The following is a 21,548-nucleotide window of genomic DNA, read 5'->3' on the forward strand; positions in this document are numbered from 1 at the left end:
GAAGTATATTTTCTTCATCTGACAAACTGACTTCTGTTTCTCATGGCACGGGATATCAAACCAGCCCCATCCTGGACGTAGACTACTTAAAATAACACATTGTTCGTTCTCACTGTTGGGCTCACCTTTGTGCCAGAATCTGAAAAAAAGGAAAGAACATCAGAGTGTTTTTAAAAAATGCTTGAAAAGAAGAAGCAAGTTTGAGGATGAGGTTGGAATATGTGGAGGTCAAAGTCAAGTATGCACAAATCACATGTTCTTCATCATGAACATCTGATATTTCCCATGATAACAAGGCCCATAGCACTTAATGTAATATCAATGTGATACTTAACTCATCTCCCAACACATATCCAGAAGCTACTATTTCTTGTCCCTAGGTCTACCAGGGGATAAGTAACGAATGGAGATTATTTATACACTGAAAAATGCTCTCCTCATTCTCATGTATTAATATCGTTTTCTTCCATTTTACAGCAGAACTACATTAGAGACTAGAGAACTAGCTGACCTCCAGATAATCTCCATATATCTGTCAAGAACCAATCCGTTAAAACTGTAGATTCCTAGCTTTCTTCTCTGAAAATTCAGAAAAATAACCTCACTATTGTTTATTCTGCACACAAAATATCACAATAAATTATGGAAACAAAGTGAACATTTTTAAAGTTTTTTATTCTATTTAATCATTGTTTTTTGTACTCCAGATTTAATCCCTCTCCTGTTCCACATCCCATACTCCTCCCCCACCCCCACCCCATCTTTAAAAGGATGTATCCACCACCCCACCCTCTCTCTGGGGCCTCAAGTCTCTTGAGGTTTAAGTGCATCTTCTCTGTCTAAACCCAGACCTGAGAGTGCTCTGCTGTCTATGTGTGGGGACTTCACATCAGCAGGTGTATGATGCCTGGTTAGTAGTTCAGTGTCTGAGAGATCTCAGGGATCATGGTTAATTGAGTCTGCTGGTCATCCTACAGGGTCACCCTCCTCAGTTTCTTCCAGCTTTTTCCCAATTCAACCACAAGGGTCAGTGGCTTCTGTCCATTGTTGGTGTAAATATGTGCATCTGACTCAGCACTTGTTTGGTTTTTCAAAGGGCAGGCATGATAGGTTCCTTTTTGTGAGCACTTCATAGCCTCAGTAATAGTCTCAGGGTTTGCCCACCACTACCACCCCTTGAGCTGGATCCCACTTTGGGCCTATTGCTGGGCATTCTTTTCCGCAGGCTCTTCTCCATTTTTGTCCCTGAAGTTCTTTTAGACAGGAGGAATTATGGACCATAGTTTGATTGTGAAATAGCAATTCCATGCCTCACTTGATGCCTCATCTTTCTGCTGGAGGTGTGCACTACAAGTTCCTGCACCCCACTGTAAGGCCTTACATTTAAGGTCCATCTCTTTGAGTTCTGAAAGTCTCAGCTCTCAGGTCTCTGGTACATTCTGAAGTGTTTCCGCAAACTTGTACCTCTCAAGGTGGACAGTTTTCATTCTTCCTGCTGGCCCTCATGGACTGAGTCTTTCTCTCCCACTCAATACCTGACCATATTCTCCTATTTCCCTCCCTATCCCCTTTCCGATACAGGTCCCTTATTTCCCTTCCTGTGATTCTGGGATTGTTTGAATTTTTTCCCCTACCAAAGGGAATTGAGGCATCTTCACTTGGGCTCTTTTGCCTGTCAATATTTTTTTAGGTCTGTAGACTATACCATCAATATTCTGTACTTTTTATTTAGCTAATATCCACATATTAGTAAGTATATACCAAGCAAGTCATTTGGGGTCTGAAATACCTCACTTAGAATGTTATTTTATAATTTTATACATTTGCCTGCAAAATTCAGAATATCCTTGTTCTTAATAGCTGAGTGGTATTTCATTGTGTAAATGAACCACATTTTCTGTTTCCATTTTTCTGTTGTGGGATGGCTGGTTTGTTTCCAGCTTCTGTCTATCACAAACAAGAACACTGTGAACATAATGGAAGATGTGTGCCCCTATGGCATGGTGAGAAATATTTTGGGTGTAAATGTAAGAGTATTATAGCTGAATCTTCAGATAGATTTTTTCCAATTTTCTGATGAATCTCCAGATTGATTTCCAGAGTGGTTGTATCAGTTTACAATCCCAGCAGCAATGAAAGAGTGTTACTCTTTCTCCACCTCCTCACTAGCGTGTGCTAACACCTGAAGTTTCCGTCTTGGCCATTCTGATTGTTGTAAGGCTGAATCTCAGGATAGTTTTGATTTGCATGTCCCTGATTATTAAGAAATCTGAGAATTTCTTTAAGTGCTTTTCAGCCATTCAAGATTCCTCTATTTTGAATTCTCTGTTTGGTTCTATGCCCCATTTTTTGATTGGAGTGTTTGGTGTTTTGGTGGTTAGCTACATGCGTTCTTTAGATATTAAGACTCTGTTGGATGTGGGGTGAGTGAAGATTTTTTCCCCATCTGTAGGTTGCTGATTTGTCCTATTGACTATGTCCTTTGCCTTACAGAAGATTTTTAGTTTTATTAGGTTTCATTTTTCAGTTCTTGTTCTAAGAGCGTGAGCCATTAGATTTCTGTTTGAAATTTTCTCCCTTTCCCATGAATTCGAGGCTCTTTCCCATTTTCTCTTCTATTAGATTCAGTGCATCTGGTTTTACATTGAGGTCCTTGATCCACTTGGACTTGAGCTTTATGTAAGGTGACTGGTATGGATCTATTTTATTTTTCTTTATACAGACTGCCAGTTAGACCTGCATCATTTATTTAAGATGCTTTCTCTTTAACACTGTATATTTTTGGTTTCTTTTAAAAGATCAAGTGAACTTTTATTTCTGGGTCTTCTATTCTATTCCATTGATCAATGTGTTTGTTTCTGTACAAATACCATGCAGTTTTTATCATTATTGTTCTGTATATAGCTTAAGGTCAGGGATGGTGATTTCCAAGCCACTCTTTTCATGGTAAGAATTGTTTTCACACCTGGCATCTGCTTCCTGCCCCCATCCCACCCACCCTCCATACCCCTCACAACCAGAGCCAGTGCATAGGTAAGAGCAAAGTCTAGGCAGTTGAGTCTCCATTTTTCCACCATGACCCAGAGCACACTGTTCTCATTCATCTACTGAGTGTATATCAACAAATTTGGCAAGAGTAAATTTGTAGAGGAGGCAGCAGCAGCAGTGGGCTAGCCAGGCCTCGTCTCCTGAAAGGTTAAAGGCTCCTAAGGCTAAGGTACATGTTTCAGGAGTTCCATGCAGTCTTGCAGAACTCTCCAATCAACACCAAGAATCAAGCTGTGAAGTAACTAGCCCAGGTGTAGTCCTGAAAGAACTCACAAACTTTAAGAGCAGCGAAATTGAGCAGGCTATGAAGTCACTGGAACAAAATGGCACTGACTTGCTAATGAAATACATTTATAAAGGGTTTTGGAAGTCCACAGAAAATAGCAGTGCAGTGTTACTCCAGTGGCACAAAAAGGTTTTAGCTCTAAGAGGACTAGGCTCTATTATAAGAGTTCTTATAGCAAGAAAGACAGTTAAGAATTATCCTGTTACCTTGAGAAGAATTTTGGATGCCCAGACAGGGGAAGAAGAGAATGACAATGGACCATCTTCCTAGAACTCCCAACTAAATACATCTGCTGGAATGTATTTAACTGTTGAGGTAGAGGGACAAATGGTCTTATTGATTTCTAATTTTTTTCAGGAGCAGAGTGTCTGCCTTTGTCTACAGAGTAACACAGAACCAACAGTTGACTATCATCCTAACTGGCCAGATCATGTAAGTTGTACTTGTAAGCACTGTCTGTTTGAAATGGGGAGGGACTATTTGGGCAGATGCAGATCTAAGGGCTGTGGTGAAAAAAAAAGAACTTGGATTCCTATGAAAATTTAAACCTGAGAGTTTGTACAGACATCCTGTCTTAGAGAAGACAGGCTCTCTTGGGTTCATTCTGAAGTACCTGCTGCACCAATAAAGCTCTTAGCTTATTAGTATAAAAAAAAAGAATACTTTTCACTATCCAGGTTTTGTTTGGTTTGGTTTTTTTCCTTTCCAGATGAATTTTAGAATTGCTCTTTCCATGACTTTAAAGAATTGTGTTGGAATTTTGATGGGAATTGCATTGAATCTATATATTGCCTTAAGTAAGATAGCCATTTTTACTATGTAAATTTTGCCAATCCTTGAGTATGAGGGAATCTCTCTATTTTCTGAGATCTTTGATTTCTTTCTTGAGAGACTTGAAGTTACTGTCATACAGATCTTTCATTTGTTTGTTTAGAGTTACCTCAAGTTGTTTTATATTAATTTTGGCTATTATGAAGATAGTTCTTTTCCTAATTTTTTTTACAGCGTGTTTATTCATTGCATAAAGGAAGGCTACTGATTTATTTGCGTTAATTTTATATTCATTCACTTTGCTGGAGTTGCTTATCAGCTGTAAACGTTTTCTGGTAGAATTTTTGGGGTCCCTTATGTATGCTATGATATGATCTGCAAGTAGTGATACCCTTACTTCTTCAAGGCCTTGATCTGTTCTTGTTGTCTTATTGTTCTAGCTAGAACTTTGAGTACTATATTGAATAGATGTTGGGAGCGTGGCTGTCCTTGTCTTGCCCTGGATTTAGTGGAATTGCTTCAAGTATCTCTTCATTTAACATGATATTGGCTGTTCATTGACAGTAAATTGCTTTAATTGTATTTAGGTATGAGCCTTGAATTTCTGATCTCTCCAATATTTTAACATAGGTGGTGTATTTTGTCAAATGATTTTTCTGAATCAAACTAGATTCCAGAAAACATGAGAGTTCTGTTCCCAGAACCTATATTGGTGGAGTTATATATCACTGGTAACACCAGCTCCAAGAGACCCAACAACTGTTTAGGAGCTCAATGGATGACCAAATTTATATGGCACAACTTACAGAAATCCACATATATGCACATAAATAAAATTGAATTATATCCTATTTTAAGGATATAGATGAGAGATTGAATGTATAATAAAATGCATTTCTGATTAAAGACCTTATTTGGGTACTTATGAATCAACACATTTTAATCACAATTCCCTCATTGTTGTAGTAAATATTAAAATATGAAATAACTTTATCTGTTTATTGGCCCTGAGGTCTCACTCCTCAGGCCTAATCCTGAGGCAGAGCCATATGCACCTCTGTTGCTCAGCCAAAACCATCCAGTCTGAGCTTCTACAGCCCAACCCTGACCATGTAAATCCCTTTCCTTGGTGGTCTTCCTCTGCCTTCCTTTCACCTCTGACCTAGGTGTTTGTTTACCCCAAAACTCAACACAAACACAACTCAACAACCTGATAGCTTTTCTTACAGGTTTATATATTCAACTGTGAATCCAGAAACCCTCTACACAACAAGATCACATCAAATAAAGATACAAACTGCCCTTCTATATGAGATATTAGACCTATAAAATCTTTAATATTCAGAGCTATTTAATGCCAATCAGTGTCACCTGAGTCTAGCTGGTCCTTAAAAACCTTCATCTTGCCATGACCTCTTCTCTCCATCCTCTGACCACCTCAGACCTCTCAGAACTTTCTATGTACATTGCCCCACACAGTCACTGGCTTTCGATTATTTTACTAATTAAAATGGAAAGGTTCAGTTGGAGTCACGTGACTGGGCAGCCCTTCTTAGGGAAGGAGAATTAACATTAAAATACAAACAATTTCAGGACAATCTACACCTCATCTCAACTGGAAAATCAATAACATGTATCCCATAGGAGTCAGATGAAGAATAAATAAGGAAGTAAAAGTTACTCCATCCCCAGCAGTTATAACAGGAGTGAGTTATTTTAGTTTTATAACCTATGACTTGAATGCCCTAAATTATCCTCATAGTAAAGGACTCTAGACTCACGTGACACTCTTATTGTAAGGTGTCTGATTGATCCACTGCCATTGTCGATGACCAGCATCCAGGAGTCCTATAAAATAAGCATGTTGAGGATTCAGGTTCTTTGTGAGGAAATCCTAAAGGGAAAGAAAAATATAGCTTTATGCCTGGAATGAGTAATTTTGTTCTGTTATACAATTTCTATAAGATCTTTTAAAAATTACTTCAATGACAATAAAAAAATTAGAGGGTTTGAATATGATGCACATATGCAAGAAAACACAATTAAGCAGGTAAAGAACTTTAACAAAATGGTCCAAGACCTAGAAATAAAAATGTCAAAAAGGGGGTGGAGGCGGTGACTCACAGCCTGCACGAAAAGAGCAGAGCAGTCATGAGCAGTCTTGCTCCTGAACCCACGAGTGAGACCCCACTTTCTCTCCACTGATTATCCAGGGAGAGACCCCCATGATCTCTCATGGAGTAAGTATCACAGTGCTGACTGGGACCGGACAATTCCAGCTTTCATCTGCACCGAGAGCTAGACCTGGCCCACTGCCGTCAGACACATAGCCTGCCCACAAAGAGCTGAACACCCAGTAGCACACTCAATCCTAAACCCACAGGCCCATAGACCCACAAGAGAGACAAGCTCCAGTCAGAGACAACAAAATCAATTAACATCACAGATAACAGTGGCAAGAGACAAGCACAAAAACCTAGACAATAGAAACAAAGACAACCTGGCAAGATCAGAAAACAGTTCTTCCACCACAGCAAGTAGTGGGTGTTATCCATTAACCCCACCCCGCTCACTTCCTGTCTCCTCCTCCAGTTGCCTTCACCAAGGTGCACTTCCTTCTGATCCTCCTCTCCACCCCATTGCCTTGGCAATTCCCTGCATTGGGAAAATATACCCTCTCTGGAAAAAAAGCCTCTTCTCATATTAATGCCAGACACCGCTAACTTCAGCTACATATACAACTGAATCAATAGGTCTCTCAAAGTGCCCACAAAAGTTGGTGTTTAATTCCATGGGAGTTTTGGAGTATTTAGTTGGTTGATAATTTTGTTATCTTCCCATGAGGTCACAACCCCTTTCAGCTCCTTAGGTCCTTTCTTTAGCAACCTCATGGGATCCCGGAGTTCAAACCAATGGTTAGCTGCAAGCATGCTCAGATGTATCTATATGATGCTAGCATAGTCCCTAAGGGGGGCATCTCTGTCTGGTTCTTACCAGTAAGTACTTTTTGGGATCAGCTATAGTGCTTGAATTTGGTTACTGCATATGTGGTGGATCCCCAGGTGAGGAGGTTTTTGAGTGATCTTTCTTCAATCACTGTTCCTCTATTTGACCTTGTATTTCCCCCATGAGAGTTTTGTTCTCTTTTCTAAGAAAGACTGAGGTATCCCCATTTTGGCCTTCCTCCTTTTTGAGCTTCATAATGTCTAAATATTCTTTCTTGGATATTGGGTATTCAGAGCTTTCTGGGACTGGTATCTTCTTATCAGTGAGTGCATGCCATGTGTGGGTTTTCTTTTTTTCTTTTTTTTTTTTTTTTTTTTTTGTGACTGGGTTAACTCACTCCAGATGATAGTCTCTAGTTCCATCCATTTGCACACAAATTTCATAAAGTCATTGTTTCTAGTAGCAATTATTAAAATGGAGTACTATTAGTACCCCATTTTGTAAATGTACCACACTTTCTGTGTCCATTCATCTGTTGATGGACATCTGGGTTTTTTCCAGCTTCTGGCTATTACAAATTAGGCTGCTATAAACTTGGTGGAGCAGGCGTCCTTGTTATATGTTGGAGCATCTTTGGGGTATATGCCCAGGAGGAGAATAGCTGGGTTTTCATGTAGTACTATGTTTAATTTTCTGAGGCACCACCAGATTGATTTCCAGAGTGGTTGTACCAGCTTACAACCCCAACAAGACTGGAGAAGTGTTCCTCTTTCTCCACATCCTCTCCAGCATCTGCTGTCCCATGAGTTTTTTTATCTTAGCCATTTTAACTGGTGTAAGGTAAAATCTCAGGGTGTTTTGATTTGCATTTCCCTTATGATTAGGGATGTTGAGAATTTCTTCAGGTGCTCCTCAGCCATTCAATATTCCTCAATTGAGAATTTTTTGTTTAGCTCTGTGCCCCATATTTAATAGGATTATTTAATTCTCTATAGTCTAGCTTTCTGAGTTCTTTGTATATATTAGATACTACCCTCTATCAGATGTATAATTGGAAAAGATCCTTTCCCAATGTGTAGGCTGCTGTTTTGTCTTCCTTAGCCTTACAGAAGCTTTGCACTTTCATGAGGTCCTATTTGAAATTAATCCATTCTTATCTCTTTGTACATAGGTCAAGCCCAAATGGATCAGACTTCCACATAAACCAACATACACTAAAACTAAGATAAGAGAAAGTAGGGAAAATCCTAGAACACAAAAGGACAAGGGAAAATTTCCAGAACAGAACAACAATGGATCATATGCTATAAAGAATCAAAAAATGAGACCTCACAAAATTGTGAAAATTCTGTAAGGCAAAGAACACTATCAATAGCACAAAACATCAACAAAAAGATTAGAAAAATACTTTTACCAATCCTATTGCCAATAGAGGGCTAATATCCAATATATACAAAGAACTCAAGAAGTTAGACTCTAGAGAAGTAATCCTATTAAAAATGGGATACAGAGCTGAAGAAATAATTTTCAACTGAGGGATACCAAATAACTGAAAAGCACCTAAAGAAGTATTTGACATCCAAAACAACCCTGAGATTCACACCAGTCAAAATGACTAAGATCAAAACTAGGTGACAGCAGATGCTGGCAAGATTGTGGAGAAAGAGGAACACTCCTCTATTGTTGGTGGGATTACAAGCTGTTACAAGCACTCTGGAAATCAATCTAGCAGTTCCTCAGAAAATTGGACATAATAATACCTGAGGACCCAGCTATACCACTCCTAGCTGTATACCCAAAAGAAGCTCCAACATCTAACAAGGGCAAATATTCCATTATGGTCATAGCAGCCTTATTTATAATACCCAGAAGCTGGAAAAACACAGATTTCTTCAACAGAGAAATGGATATAGAAATTGTGAAACATATATACGATGGAGTACTATTCAGCTATTAAAAACAATGAATACATGAAAATTCTAGGCAACTGGATGGAACTAGAAGCTATTGTCCTGGGTGAGACAGGCCAGTCACAATAGAACACACATGGTATGCACTCACTGATAAGTTGATACTAGCCCAAAAAGCTCAGAAGACTCTCGAAACAATTCACAGAACTTGTGAAACTCAAAAAGAAGGAAGACCAGAAGGTGGATGTATCAATTCTTCTTAGAATGAAGAACAAAACACTCACAGGACAAATAGAGGAGCAGGGACTGAAGAAAATATCATCCAGAGACTGCCTCACCTTTGGATTCATCCCATATGCAGCCACCAAACCCAGTCACTATTGCTCATGCCAAAAAGTGCTTAATGTTTGATATGGACGCCTTGTCAGCAGCTATGTCAGATGCATATTGATACAACGGAGTATGCTTGCAGATAACCATTAGACTGAGCATGGGTACCGCAATGGAAGAGCTACAGAAAGGACTGAAAGAGCTAAAAGAGTTTGCAACCTCATTTGGAAGAATTACAATATCAACCAACCAAACCTTCCAGAGATCCCAGGAACTAAAACACCAAGCAATGAGTTCACATGGAGAGAACCATGGCTCCAGCTGCATATGTAGCACAGAATTTCTTGTCTGGCATCAATGGGAGGAGAAGCCTTTGGTCTAGTGAAGGTTCATTTTCCCATTTAGGGGAATGCCAAGATGATGAGGTGAGAGTGGCTGGTTGGGAGAAGAAGAATTTTCATGGAAGCAACTCGAGGGTGAGGAGTATGGCAGTGGGGGAAAAGGGGATAACATATGAAATGTAAACACAGAAAATATCCAATAAAAATGATATTTAAAAAAGAGAAGAAAAGAAAAAGGCCTGGTTTTTCTCAGTACACCTTTACAAATTTAAAATTGTTTGATCTCTAATCAAGTTGATATTAAAAAACTTTTTAATCTGTAATAAAGTTTACAGCTTTTTTTTTCAAAAAAAGTCAACATACTGCAAGCACATGTTCATAAAGGCAAATAATAATAATAATAATAATAATAATAATAATGGCAAAAACAAAAAAATATTAAAGGTGGTTAGGGACATGAGGCTAGGTAACATATAAAAGCAGAACTATTAGAATTACACAAGTCTTCTCAACAGAGACTATAAAAGTCAGAAGATTCTAAACAGATGTCATGCAGTTCTCTAATAGAACACAAATGCCAGTCCAGGTAATTACTTCCAGAAAAACTATCAATTGCCATGTATAAAGAAATCAAGATATTCCATGACAAAACCGAATTCAAACAAAATTTTTCTATGAATCAGCCCTGCAGAAAATACTAAAAGGAAATTTTCAGTACAAAGGGGATAACTTCACTGGAAAAAAAGATAAAAGTTTAATCAACTCACAGAAAAAAACTCAAAATAAGATATTTGTACAAAAATAATACCACATCTTACAACAAAAATAATAGAAAATATTAATAGCTGGTCTTTAATATCTTTCAACATCAATTAACTGAATTAACCCAAAAGCAAAAGAATATACCTTCATCTCAGCAACTCATGTAATGCTCTATGTATTTAAACATACACCTGGACACCAAAAAAAAAAGCCTCAAAAGACTGCATTCTATCAGATCACCACAAAGACTGGACTTCCTTTTCTTTCATTTTTATTGGGCATCCTCTCTATTTACATTTCAAATGTTATCCCCTTTCCACTCACAAAAGCAACAGAAAGCCCAGATACTTATAGAAACTAAACAATGTTCTACTTAATGATAACTTGGTCAGGAAAGTAATAAAAAAAATTCAAAATTTTCTAGAATTCAATGAAAATAAAAGCACAACATACCCAAACTTAAGAGCCATGATGAGAACAGTCCTAAGAGGAAATTTTATAGCACTCAGTCCCTGGTAAAGGAACTGAAGAGATTTTACATTAACAACTTAACAGCACATTTAAAGCCCTAGAACAAAAAGAAGCAAGCAGAAGCAAGAGGACTAGACAGCAGGAAATACACAAAGTCAGGGCTGAAATCAACCAAATAGAAATGAATTGAACTACACAAAGAATCAACAAAGCAAAAACATGGCTTTTTGAGAAAATCTACAAGACAGATAAACCCTCAGCCAAACTAACTAAAGGACACAAAGACAGTGTCCAAATTAACAAAATCAGAAATAAAGAGAGAGACATAACAACAGAACCTAAAGACATTTAAAAATTTATCCTAATACATAAGCCTGTACTCAACATGACTTGAATATCTAGATGAAATGGATGATTTTCTAGAACGATAGCTTGTACCAAAGTTAAACAAAGAGTAGGTAAGCTATCTAAATAAATAGTCCTTTGACTCCTAAGAAAATAGAAACAGTCATTAAAAATCTCCCAACCAAAAAAAATTAATAAATAAAAAGCTCTGAAACAGATTGCTTTAGTGCAAAATTCTAATAGCCCTTCAAAAAAGAGTGAAAACCACTACTTTAAAATTGGTCCACAAACTATAAATAGAAAAAAACACTGCATAGTACATTTTGTAGAGCTAAAGTTACTCTGAAGCCTAAACTACACAAAAACCCAACAGAGAAAGAGGACATCAGACCAATCTTACTTATAAATATAAATGCAAAAACACTCCATAAAATTGCACCAAACTGAATCTAAGAACATGTCAGAACAATAATTCAACATGATCGAGTAGGCTTCATTCTAGAGATGAAGGTATAGTTCAATATATGAAAATCTTTCACCATAATCCACTATATAGACAAACTCAAAGAAAAAAAATACATGACAAACTCATTAGATACTAAAAAATCTTTGACAAAATACAACACCATTTCATGTTAAAAGTACTGGAGAGATCCGAAATTCAAGGCCAATACCTAAACATAATAAAAGCAATATACAGCAAACCAACAGCCAATATAATATTAAATGGAGAGATACTTGAAGCAATCTCCCTAACATGAGAACAGAAAAGGCTTCCCAGTCTCTTGGTATCTATTCAATACAGTACTCAAAGTTCTAGCTAGAGAAATAAGAAAATGAATGGAAATCAAGGGGATAAATATTGGAAGAGAAGACTATTTGTTCTTCATTAATAATTTCAGACATTTCATTTCTGATGACTGGTCATGACCCTCCTGATTTGTTCCTGTTTCCCTTGCTCTATTTGGCAGATGATACAACAGGAAGCAATTGAGTGCAGAAGCCACAAACCCTTCTTTCAAACAGATATATTGCATGTAGCCATAAACATTAGAAAAATAAACTGTTCCAGTGCAACATGTCACACTACACGCAGCTACTCCTTGTCCCCAGCAGTTGCAACCCCCTTGGCTCTCTACCCCCAGAAGTCTCTCCACTGTGGACCCTGCTCACATTCCCAGTATATACCCTCCCCAGTGATTATTATTACAATTCCCAGTAACTCCACAAAATAAGAAATCTATACTTTTTAAATCAGATTTATATCAATAAATTTCTACTCCACAAAATGTCCACACAATATACTCAGAGTCAATTCATAATTGATCCAAAATGCCCAGCTAGATAAGACAAATTATCCTATAATAATCTATCCCTTATAAGATATTCACAGCTCCCTTGCTATTTAAAGCCACATAGAGGTGGACCATCTTTTTCCTTCTCCATCTTGACTTATTCTCCTTTTCTTCTCTGTTATCTGTCTTTCCAAAACATTGTCCCGGCCTATCTTTTTTACTGCTCAATCACAGGAATTGCTTTATCTTGTACCTTCCCTCTCATATATATCAACCACAATTACATCCTTCCCTTGACACTCCTATGTTGCATTTTTGATGCCATTGTTCCTAGGGGATTGTTTAGCTCTACTGAAGTAGGACCAAGGTGTAGAACATAAAAGCTAAAACAACCATTCCTGCCTATCTGCTGGAAAATGTTCTGCCAGAGCAATAACATCCATGTCAGCAAAACTCCCTATTACTAGAAACAGGCAGACAGAATACCAGGCCCAGGCCCAACTCTTTCTTAGGATGTACCTGCACTTCCTGGCTGTGGATGACCACCAGATGAGCACCCATGCGAATGCAGTTCTCCTCACTCTTGTTCCAAGTTGCAACCAAATCAGGTGAAGAGAAGTAACAGTGGGAACCAAATGGCTTCCAATCCTGTGGGCAACAGCTCCATCTTTTGTCTTTGGGGAAAAGAAGAAAATGTAATAAATTAATTTTAAAGCTGTTTGTGTGCAGACACCACATGGAAGCTGGAATTCCCAGCTTCTATCAGATGCAGTAGGAGCTCCTCACACCTCAGGTGCCAAGAAACCCAAATCTATCTTCTTTGGCACTAATGTCAGGTCCCATTTGTACTTCTGGGGTGCTATAAGAAAAAGCCAGAAAATCAGTGTATAAAGGACACCCAAACTCTCAGGACATAACACAAAATGATCTGGGAATCCAAAAAATAGAAATATATATATATATATCTGTAAATTAAACAATCCAGGTAAATAATCATGGCAGCAATATGCTGACAGGAGACATTCAAATTTGTGATTATAAAAATACCTAACAAAAATATTACAAGGATGCTGAAGATAAATGTAAAATATGATGTTTGAGAAAAATTTAAAAACAAAATAAAATCTAATGTATGTAAATACAATGCTATATCTATAACTACTTGTTTTTAAATTTATAATATTTAAGATAATAATCTGTTTAAATGCAATGGTTATGATAGAGTAGGAGTAGTAGAGAAATCAGTTAATTAAATAATCAAAAGAATAGAAATTGAAGTAAATAACAGAGGCAAATAAACATAAAAATGAGAAAGAAAGAAAAACTAGAAAAAAATAAAGAGGTTTGTTTACTGTTTACTAAGAGTTGTAAGAGAAAAAAGGTCATGTAAAATACAAAGGCAGACCAATCAGAATCACACCCATTTCTCAACATATACTATGAAAGATAGAAGATCCTAGACAAACATCATGCAGACCCTAAGAGAACACAAGTATCAGACCAAGCTGCTTAACCGACCAAAACTCTCAAACATCATAGATGGAGAGACCAAGATATTACAAGACAGAACAAAATTTACACAATAGATGACCAAAGACCCAGATCTACGACAAATTATAGGGGGAAAACCATATACAAAAAGGGAAAGTACATCCTAGTAAAAACAAGAAAATACCTAAGCAAGAAAACCAAAAGGAGAAAGACACACAGGTACAATTCTACCTCCAAAAGCAAAAATAGCAGGAAACAACAACCACTATTCCTTAATATCTGTTAACATAAGTGGATTTAATTACCCAATAAAAAGATATAGGCTATCAGACTGGATACATAAACAAAACCAAGTACTTTTCAGCATACAGGAAACTCATATCAGAGACAAAGATAGACACTATCTCAGAGTAAAAGGTTAGGAGGAAAAAACATCCAAGTCAACGGCGCAAAGAAGTAAACTGGAGTGGCCATTCTAATACGGAATAAAGTGGATTTTCAACCAAAAGTTATCAAAAATGATAAGGAAGGACACTTTTTACTCATCACAGGGGAAATTTGTCAGGAGAAACTCTAAATCCTTAACATGTATGCTCCAAATACAAAAGCAACCATCTTCATAAAAGAAACCCTAATAAAGCTCAAAAAATACATTGCACCACACACATTAATAGTGGGAGACCTCAACAGCCCACTTTCATCAATGGAAAGATCATGGAAACAGAAACTGAACAAGGACAGAGTAAAACTAACAAGGTTATGAAACAATTGGAATTAATAGATATCTACAGAACATACCATCCTAAAAAAAAAAAAATACATCTTCTACTCTGCACCTCTTGGCACCTTCTTCAAAATTGATCATATGATCGGTCACAAAACAAGCCTCAATAGATATAAGAATATTGAAATACTCCCATGTATCCTATCAGATCATCATGGTCTAAGGCTGGTCTTTAATAACAACAAAGACAACAAAAAGCCCATATATACATTTAAACTAAACAATGCTCTATTAGATGACAGCAGGGTCAAAGAAGAAATAAAGAAAGAAATTAAGGATTTTCTAGAATTTAATGAAAACAAAAACTCAACATACACGAACATATGGGATGCAATGAAAGCAGTACTGAGAGGAAAACTCATAGCTCTGAGTGCTTCCAAAAAGACACTGGAGAGAGTATACATTAGCAACTTGACAGCACAGTTGAAAGCTCTAGAACAAATGGAAGAAGATACACCCAAGAGGAGTAAACAGCAAGAAATAATCAATCTTAGAGCAGAAATAGACCAAATAGAAGGAAAAAGAACCATTGAAAGAATCAACAAAACGAAGAGCTGGTTCTTAGAGAAAATTAATAAGACTGATAAACCCTTAACCAGAATAAATAAAGGGTAAAGAGATAGTATCCAAATTAACAAAATCAGAAATGAAAATAGAGAGATAACAACTGAAACTAAGGAAATTCAAGAAATCATCAGTACCTACTACTAAAGCATATACTCAACAAAGCTGGAAAATCTGGAGGAAATGGATGAATTTCTAGACAGATACCACATAATAACGTTAAACCAGGACCAGGTAAACCATCTAAATAATCCCATAACACCTAAAGAAATAGAAGCAGTCATCAAAAGCCTCCCAACCTATAAAAGCCCAGGTCCAAATAGGTTCAGTGCAGAGTTTTATCAGACATTTATTGACAACACACTACCAATACTCTCCAAACTATTCTACAAAATAGAATCCGATGGAACAATACCTAACTCATTTTTTGAGGCTAGAATAACCCTTATTCCTAAACCACACAAGGACCCTACAAGGATAGATAACTTCAGACCAATCTCACTTATGAACATTGATGCAAAAATAATCAACAAAATCCTTGCAAACCGAATCCAAGAACACATCAAAACAATCATTCACCATGATCAAGTAGTCTTCATCGCTGGGATGCGGGGATGGTTAAATATAAGGAAACTCATCAATGTAATCCGCCATATTAACTAACTCAAAGAACAAAAACCACATGGTCATCTCACTAGATGCTGAGAAAGCATTTGACAAAATTCAACACCCTTTATATTAAAAGTCTTGGAAACAGAAGGAATCCAAGGCCCATACCTAAATATGATAAAAGCAATATAGTGAAAACCAACAACCAACATCAAACTTAATGGTGGGAAACTTGAAGCAATCCCACTAAAATCAGGGACTTGACAAGGATGCCCACTTTCACTCTACCTATTCAACATAATACTGGAAGTCCTGGCCTGATCAATTACAAAGCAAAAGGAATTCAGAGGGATGCAAATTGGAAAAGAAGAAGTTAAAATATGACTATTTGCAGATGACATGATAGTTTAGTTAAGTGATCCCAAAAATTCCACCAGAGAATTTCGACAGGCTGAAAAAAAGTTCAGCAAAGTGGCTGGATATAAAATTAACTCAAACAAATCAGTACCCTTTCTGTAATCAAAGGACAACCATGCAGAGAAAGAAATTAGGGGAAAAAAACCATTCACAATAGTCACAAACAATGTGGAATACATTTGTGTGTCTCTAACTAAGCAAGTGAAGGACCTGTATGATAAGAACTTGAAATCTCTAAAGAAGAAAATCAAGGAAGATCTCAGAAAATGGAACGATCTCCCATGCTCATGGATTGGAAGGATCAACATTATAAAAATGGCCATCTTACCAAAAGCAATCTACAGATTCAATGCACTCCCCATCAAAATACCAATCCAATTCTTCATAGAGTTGGAAAGAGCAATATGCAATTTCGTCTGGAATAACAAAAAACCTAGTATAGCAAAATCCATCCTCAACAACAAGAAAGCATCTAAGGGAATCACTATCCCTGACCTCAAGCTATATTACAATGCAAGTGAGCTAAAAACTGCATGGTACAGAGATAGGCACTTGGATCAATGGAATAGAATAGAAGATCCAAAAATGAGCCCTCTCATATATGGTGACTAGATTTTTGACAAAGGAGCTGTAAACATTCAATGGAAAAAGGACAGCCTATTCAACAAATGGTGCTGGTCCAACTGTCACTCAGCATGCAGAAGAATGAAAATAGACCCTTTCTTATCTCCTTGTACAAGGCTTAAGTGCAAGTGGATCAAAGATCTCCACATTAAACCAGGTACACTGAAACTATTAGATGAGAAAGTAGGGAAAAGCTTAGAACACATAGGCACAGGAGAAAATTTCCTGAACAAAACACCAATGGCTCAAGCTCTAAGGTCAAAGATTAACAAATGGGACTTAATGAGATTGCAAAGTTTCTGTAAGGCTAAGGATATCGTCAAGAAAACAAAATGGCAACCAACAGAATGGGAAAAGATCTTTACCAACTCCACATCAGATAGAGGCCTAATATCCAAGGTGTACAAGGAACTCAAAAAGCTAGACACCAGAGAATCAAATAACCATATTAAAAAATGGGGTACAGAGCTAAACAAAACGTTTTCAGTTGAGGAACACCTAATGGCCGAGAAACATCTGAGGAAGTGCTCCACATCCTTAGCCATCAGGGAAATGCAAATCAAAACAACCCTGAGATTCTACCTCACACCAGTCAGATTGGCCAAGATCCAAAACTCAGATGACAGTAGATGTTGTCCAGGCTGCGGAGAAAGAGGAACACTTCTCCACTGTTGGTGGGGTTGCAAGCTAATACAACCACTCTGGAAATCTGTCTGGCGATACCTCATTAAATTGGATATGGTACTACCTGAAGACCCAGCTATTCCACTTCTGGGCATATACCCCTGAGACACTTTAATACACAACAAAGATATATGCACCACAATGTTCATAGTGGCTCTATTTATAATAGCCAGAAGCTGGAAGGAACCCAGATGTCCTTCAGAAGATGAATGGATACAAAAATTGTGGTACATATACACAATGGAATACTACTCAGCCACCAGAAACAATGACTTGACCAAATTCTTAAGAAAATGGCTGCATCTAGAGAATATCATCCTGAGTGAGATAACCCAGTCACAAAAGAACAGTTATAATATGCAGTCACTGATAGTGGGATGCTAACCCCAGAGGCTTGCACTCCCCCAGAAACAACTCACCGACTGTATGAAGTCCAAGAAATAAAGAAAACAAAACAAAACAAAAAAATAGTTACAAAACAAAAAAAACTTTAACTATTTCCATGTTACATTTTGTTTTACATGTACTTTATGCTCATTGTAACTATTAAGTTTTCAAGGCATACTATCAAACCTTGAAAAAAATCAAGTACTGACTAAAAAATATATTCATATAGTTTTATGTAAGAACTATGTTAAAATCGGAAAAAAGTACTGACAAAAATGTATAATTTTAAGCAAAAAAAAATGTTTAAAATCTGAACATTTATCTTTGTTTTGTAAAATAAAGTTGTTTAAAAAAAACATAGACTGACTCTTTTCATTGAGATCTGCAATGGGGAGCAGAGATGGCCTTTGCCTTCGGAGCTTCTGTCTAGTCTCCTGAAGTGGACCTCTGTGCACTCCCAACTATGACTTCCACCAAGCTCTATTCAAGCTCAAACCCACAGGTGTCAGCCCAAAGACTTATCCTCTTGGGACCAGCCAGAACTCTCTTCCTTACCCAACTCCAACTCTCTGGACACTGTGCCAGATCCAGCCCAAGAACTGAGTTTTTTTTTTTTTTTTTTTTTTCAGCTCTTCCTTGACTTTTAGTACTGCCTATGTTCCTAAGAACCTCAAACTCCATGGCTCTAGCCTTTTCACAGGCCTGAGAATCATCAAGCAAATTGCATTTTTCAACCTTCAAGCAATGTGCAAGTGTTTCCTTACAGCCCAGCACAAATCAAGTGAAGGCTTCTCATATCCTGCCTCCCCAAGCATGGACTCGGAAATCCACAACCCTACAACACCCTCCGCAATAGCCGCAAATAATATAAACTAACTGTCCCTAAAGAAATAAAGTGGAGAAGACTGCATAAGAAAGCATGATCTCCCATGCTCATCCATAGGTAGGATTAAAATAGTAAAAAATGGCCATCTTACCAAAAGCAATCTACAGATTCAATACAAGCCTCATCAAAATGCTCACACAATTCTTCTCAGACATGAAAAGAACAATTTTCAACTTTTCTGGAATAACAAAACAAAACATAATAGCAAAAACAATTCGTAACCATGAAAGAACTTCTGAAGGAATCACTATCCATGACCTCAGACTATATTACAGAGCAATAGCGATTAAAAAAAAAAAAAACTGCATGGTTTGGTGGAGAGACAGACAGTAGATCAATGGAATAAAATTAAAGACCAACATGTAAACCCACACACCCATGAACACTTGATCTTTGATGAACAATCTAAAACATACAGTGTAAAAATAAGTATTTTGAACAAATGGTACTGGTCTAACTGGATGTCTATGTGTAGAAGAATGCAAAATTATCCACATTTATCACCCCACACAAAGCTCAAGTCCAAGTAGATTAAGGACCTCAACATAAAACAAGATACACTGTGTTCAAAAGAACAAATGTGGGTAACAGCCTTAATATGTTGAAACATGGGGAAATTTCCTGAACAGAACACCAGTGGCTCAGACTCTAAGATCAACAACTAATTAATGGGACTTCTTGAAACTGAAAAGGATATGTAAGGCAAAGAATGTTGTCAAGTGGACAAATGGGTAACCTACAATTGAAAAAATAGCCTCAAGAACCTGATATCCAATAGATAACTAATATCCAAAATTTATAAAGAATTTAAAAAGTTAGACTCCAAAGAACCAAATGCCTCAATTTAAAAACTTCTTACCAAGCTAAGCAGAGAATTCTCAACAGAGGAACCTCGAATGGCTGAGAAGCATGAAAAGAAATGCTCAACTTTCTTAATCATCAGGGAAATGTAAATCAAAATGACCCAGAGATACCACCTTACACCAATCAGAATGGCTAAGATCAAAACCTCAAGTGACACAATATGCTGGCAAGGATATGGAGAAAAAGAAATACTCCCCCATAACTAGAGGGATTGCAAACTGGTACAAACACTCTAAGAATCAATCTGGTACTTCCTCAGAAAATCAGAAATAATTCTACCCAAAGAACAAGCTATACTTTGGGACATATATCCAAAAGATGGCCTACCATACCACAAGGACATGTACTCCACTATTATCACAGTGGCATTATTCATAATAGCCAGGAAGTGAATGCAACCCACAAGTCCCTGAACCGTAGAATGGATACAGAAAATGTGGTTCATTTAAACAATGTAATACTCTTCAGTTATTAAAAATGAAGACATCTTAAATTTTGCAGGCAAATAAATAGAACTAGAAAATATTATTTTGTGTGAGGAAAACCAGACCCAAGAGGAATGCATGGTATATATTCACTGATACGTTGATATTAATCATTAAGTACAGAATAGCAATAATACACCCCATAACACTAAGAAGTTCAGCAAGAACAAAGTCCCAAGTGAGGATGCTTCAGTCCCACTTAAAACAATCACAGGAGGTAGAGGGATAGAGAGGCCTGAGAGAGAAAGAGGAGAGGGAGGGGAAATGGGGGCAGGATCAAGTATGAGGTTAGACAGGAGAAAAGCCTTGAGGGCCAAGAGAGTCAATAAAATTAAGTGGCTACTGAGAGTGGTGGGTGAAGGCAGAGGAAATCTCTGAAAGTCCCAGAGACCAGGACAGGCTCCCACACACAATGGAGTAACCTTAACTGAACTACAAATTGTGGGAAGATGAAAAATGAAGAGACCACTTCCAGGAGTTATACAGGGCTCCCATTTGTCCCTACCATTTCTGACCAGCAGAAAAGGAGCGACAACACAGTGTTCTTCTCAAAGTGGTTTATTCAAGAACCTGACAGCATGCCAGTGAAAATCTTTCTGTCTTTCTTTCTGTTTATCTCTTTCTGTTTCTCTTGTCCCCAAGCACAGTCCATTTATCCTCTCTCAACTCCACCTCCTCAGTCCGTATTGCGTAGCTGCAGTTCATAGGTCCACGTTATCTGGCCTGATCTTGCGTCATGGGTATGCCTGCACAGCTTGCTCGGTGGGGGGAGGAAGTCAGGTGCTAGTCACAAGACTAGGTCGGAGTCCCGGGCCCCATCTTTGGACTGCCGCCACACAAGCTCTCCACACCCAGTGAAAGAATGGGGACACCAACCTACCTCAAAATTTTTTTGACCCAAAATTGGTCTTGTCTAGAATAAATGCAGGGACAGAAACAGAGACTGAAGGAATGGCTGACCGTTGACAGGCCCAATTATGGATCCATCCCATAAGCAAGGACCAAACCCTGACACTATTAGAGATGCTATATTGTGCTTACAGATGGGATCCTAGCATGGCTGTCTTCTGAGAGGCTCTACCAGCAACTGAATGGGACAAATGTAGCTACTCACAGCCAACAATTGGACTGAAATTTGGGACTCCAAATAAAGAGTTATGGGAAAGACTAAAAAAGCTGAAGGAGTGGCAACCCTCTAGGAAGACTAACAGTTTCAACTCACCTAGACACTTGGAGCTCCCTAAAACT

The 21,548-nt window shown here is 37.7% G+C and overlaps 1 protein-coding gene and 1 pseudogene across 2 annotated transcripts in view; one reads left to right on the top strand and one right to left on the bottom strand.

Annotated features, from left to right (window-relative positions):
- The window catches only part of LOC308418741 (C-type lectin domain family 4 member A-like), a gene marked incomplete at both ends in the record, with an annotated part of 244,876 nt that overhangs the window by 59,986 nt on the left and 163,342 nt on the right, over positions 1 to 21,548 (bottom strand). The window contains one exon of the mRNA XM_080914220.1: positions 13,025 to 13,179. Coding sequence (XP_080770346.1) covers positions 13,025 to 13,179 — 155 coding nt within the window. The remainder of the gene's footprint in view (positions 1 to 13,024; positions 13,180 to 21,548) is intronic.
- On the top strand, positions 3,222 to 3,604 carry LOC308418309 (actin-related protein 2/3 complex subunit 5-like protein; annotated as a pseudogene). The gene has a single exon. The product of its transcript is annotated as an actin-related protein 2/3 complex subunit 5-like protein (transcript).

The sequence above is a fragment of the Micromys minutus genome (assembly GCF_963924665.1).
Source record: "Micromys minutus genome assembly, chromosome: 3".
Taxonomy (NCBI): Eukaryota; Metazoa; Chordata; class Mammalia; order Rodentia; family Muridae; genus Micromys; species Micromys minutus.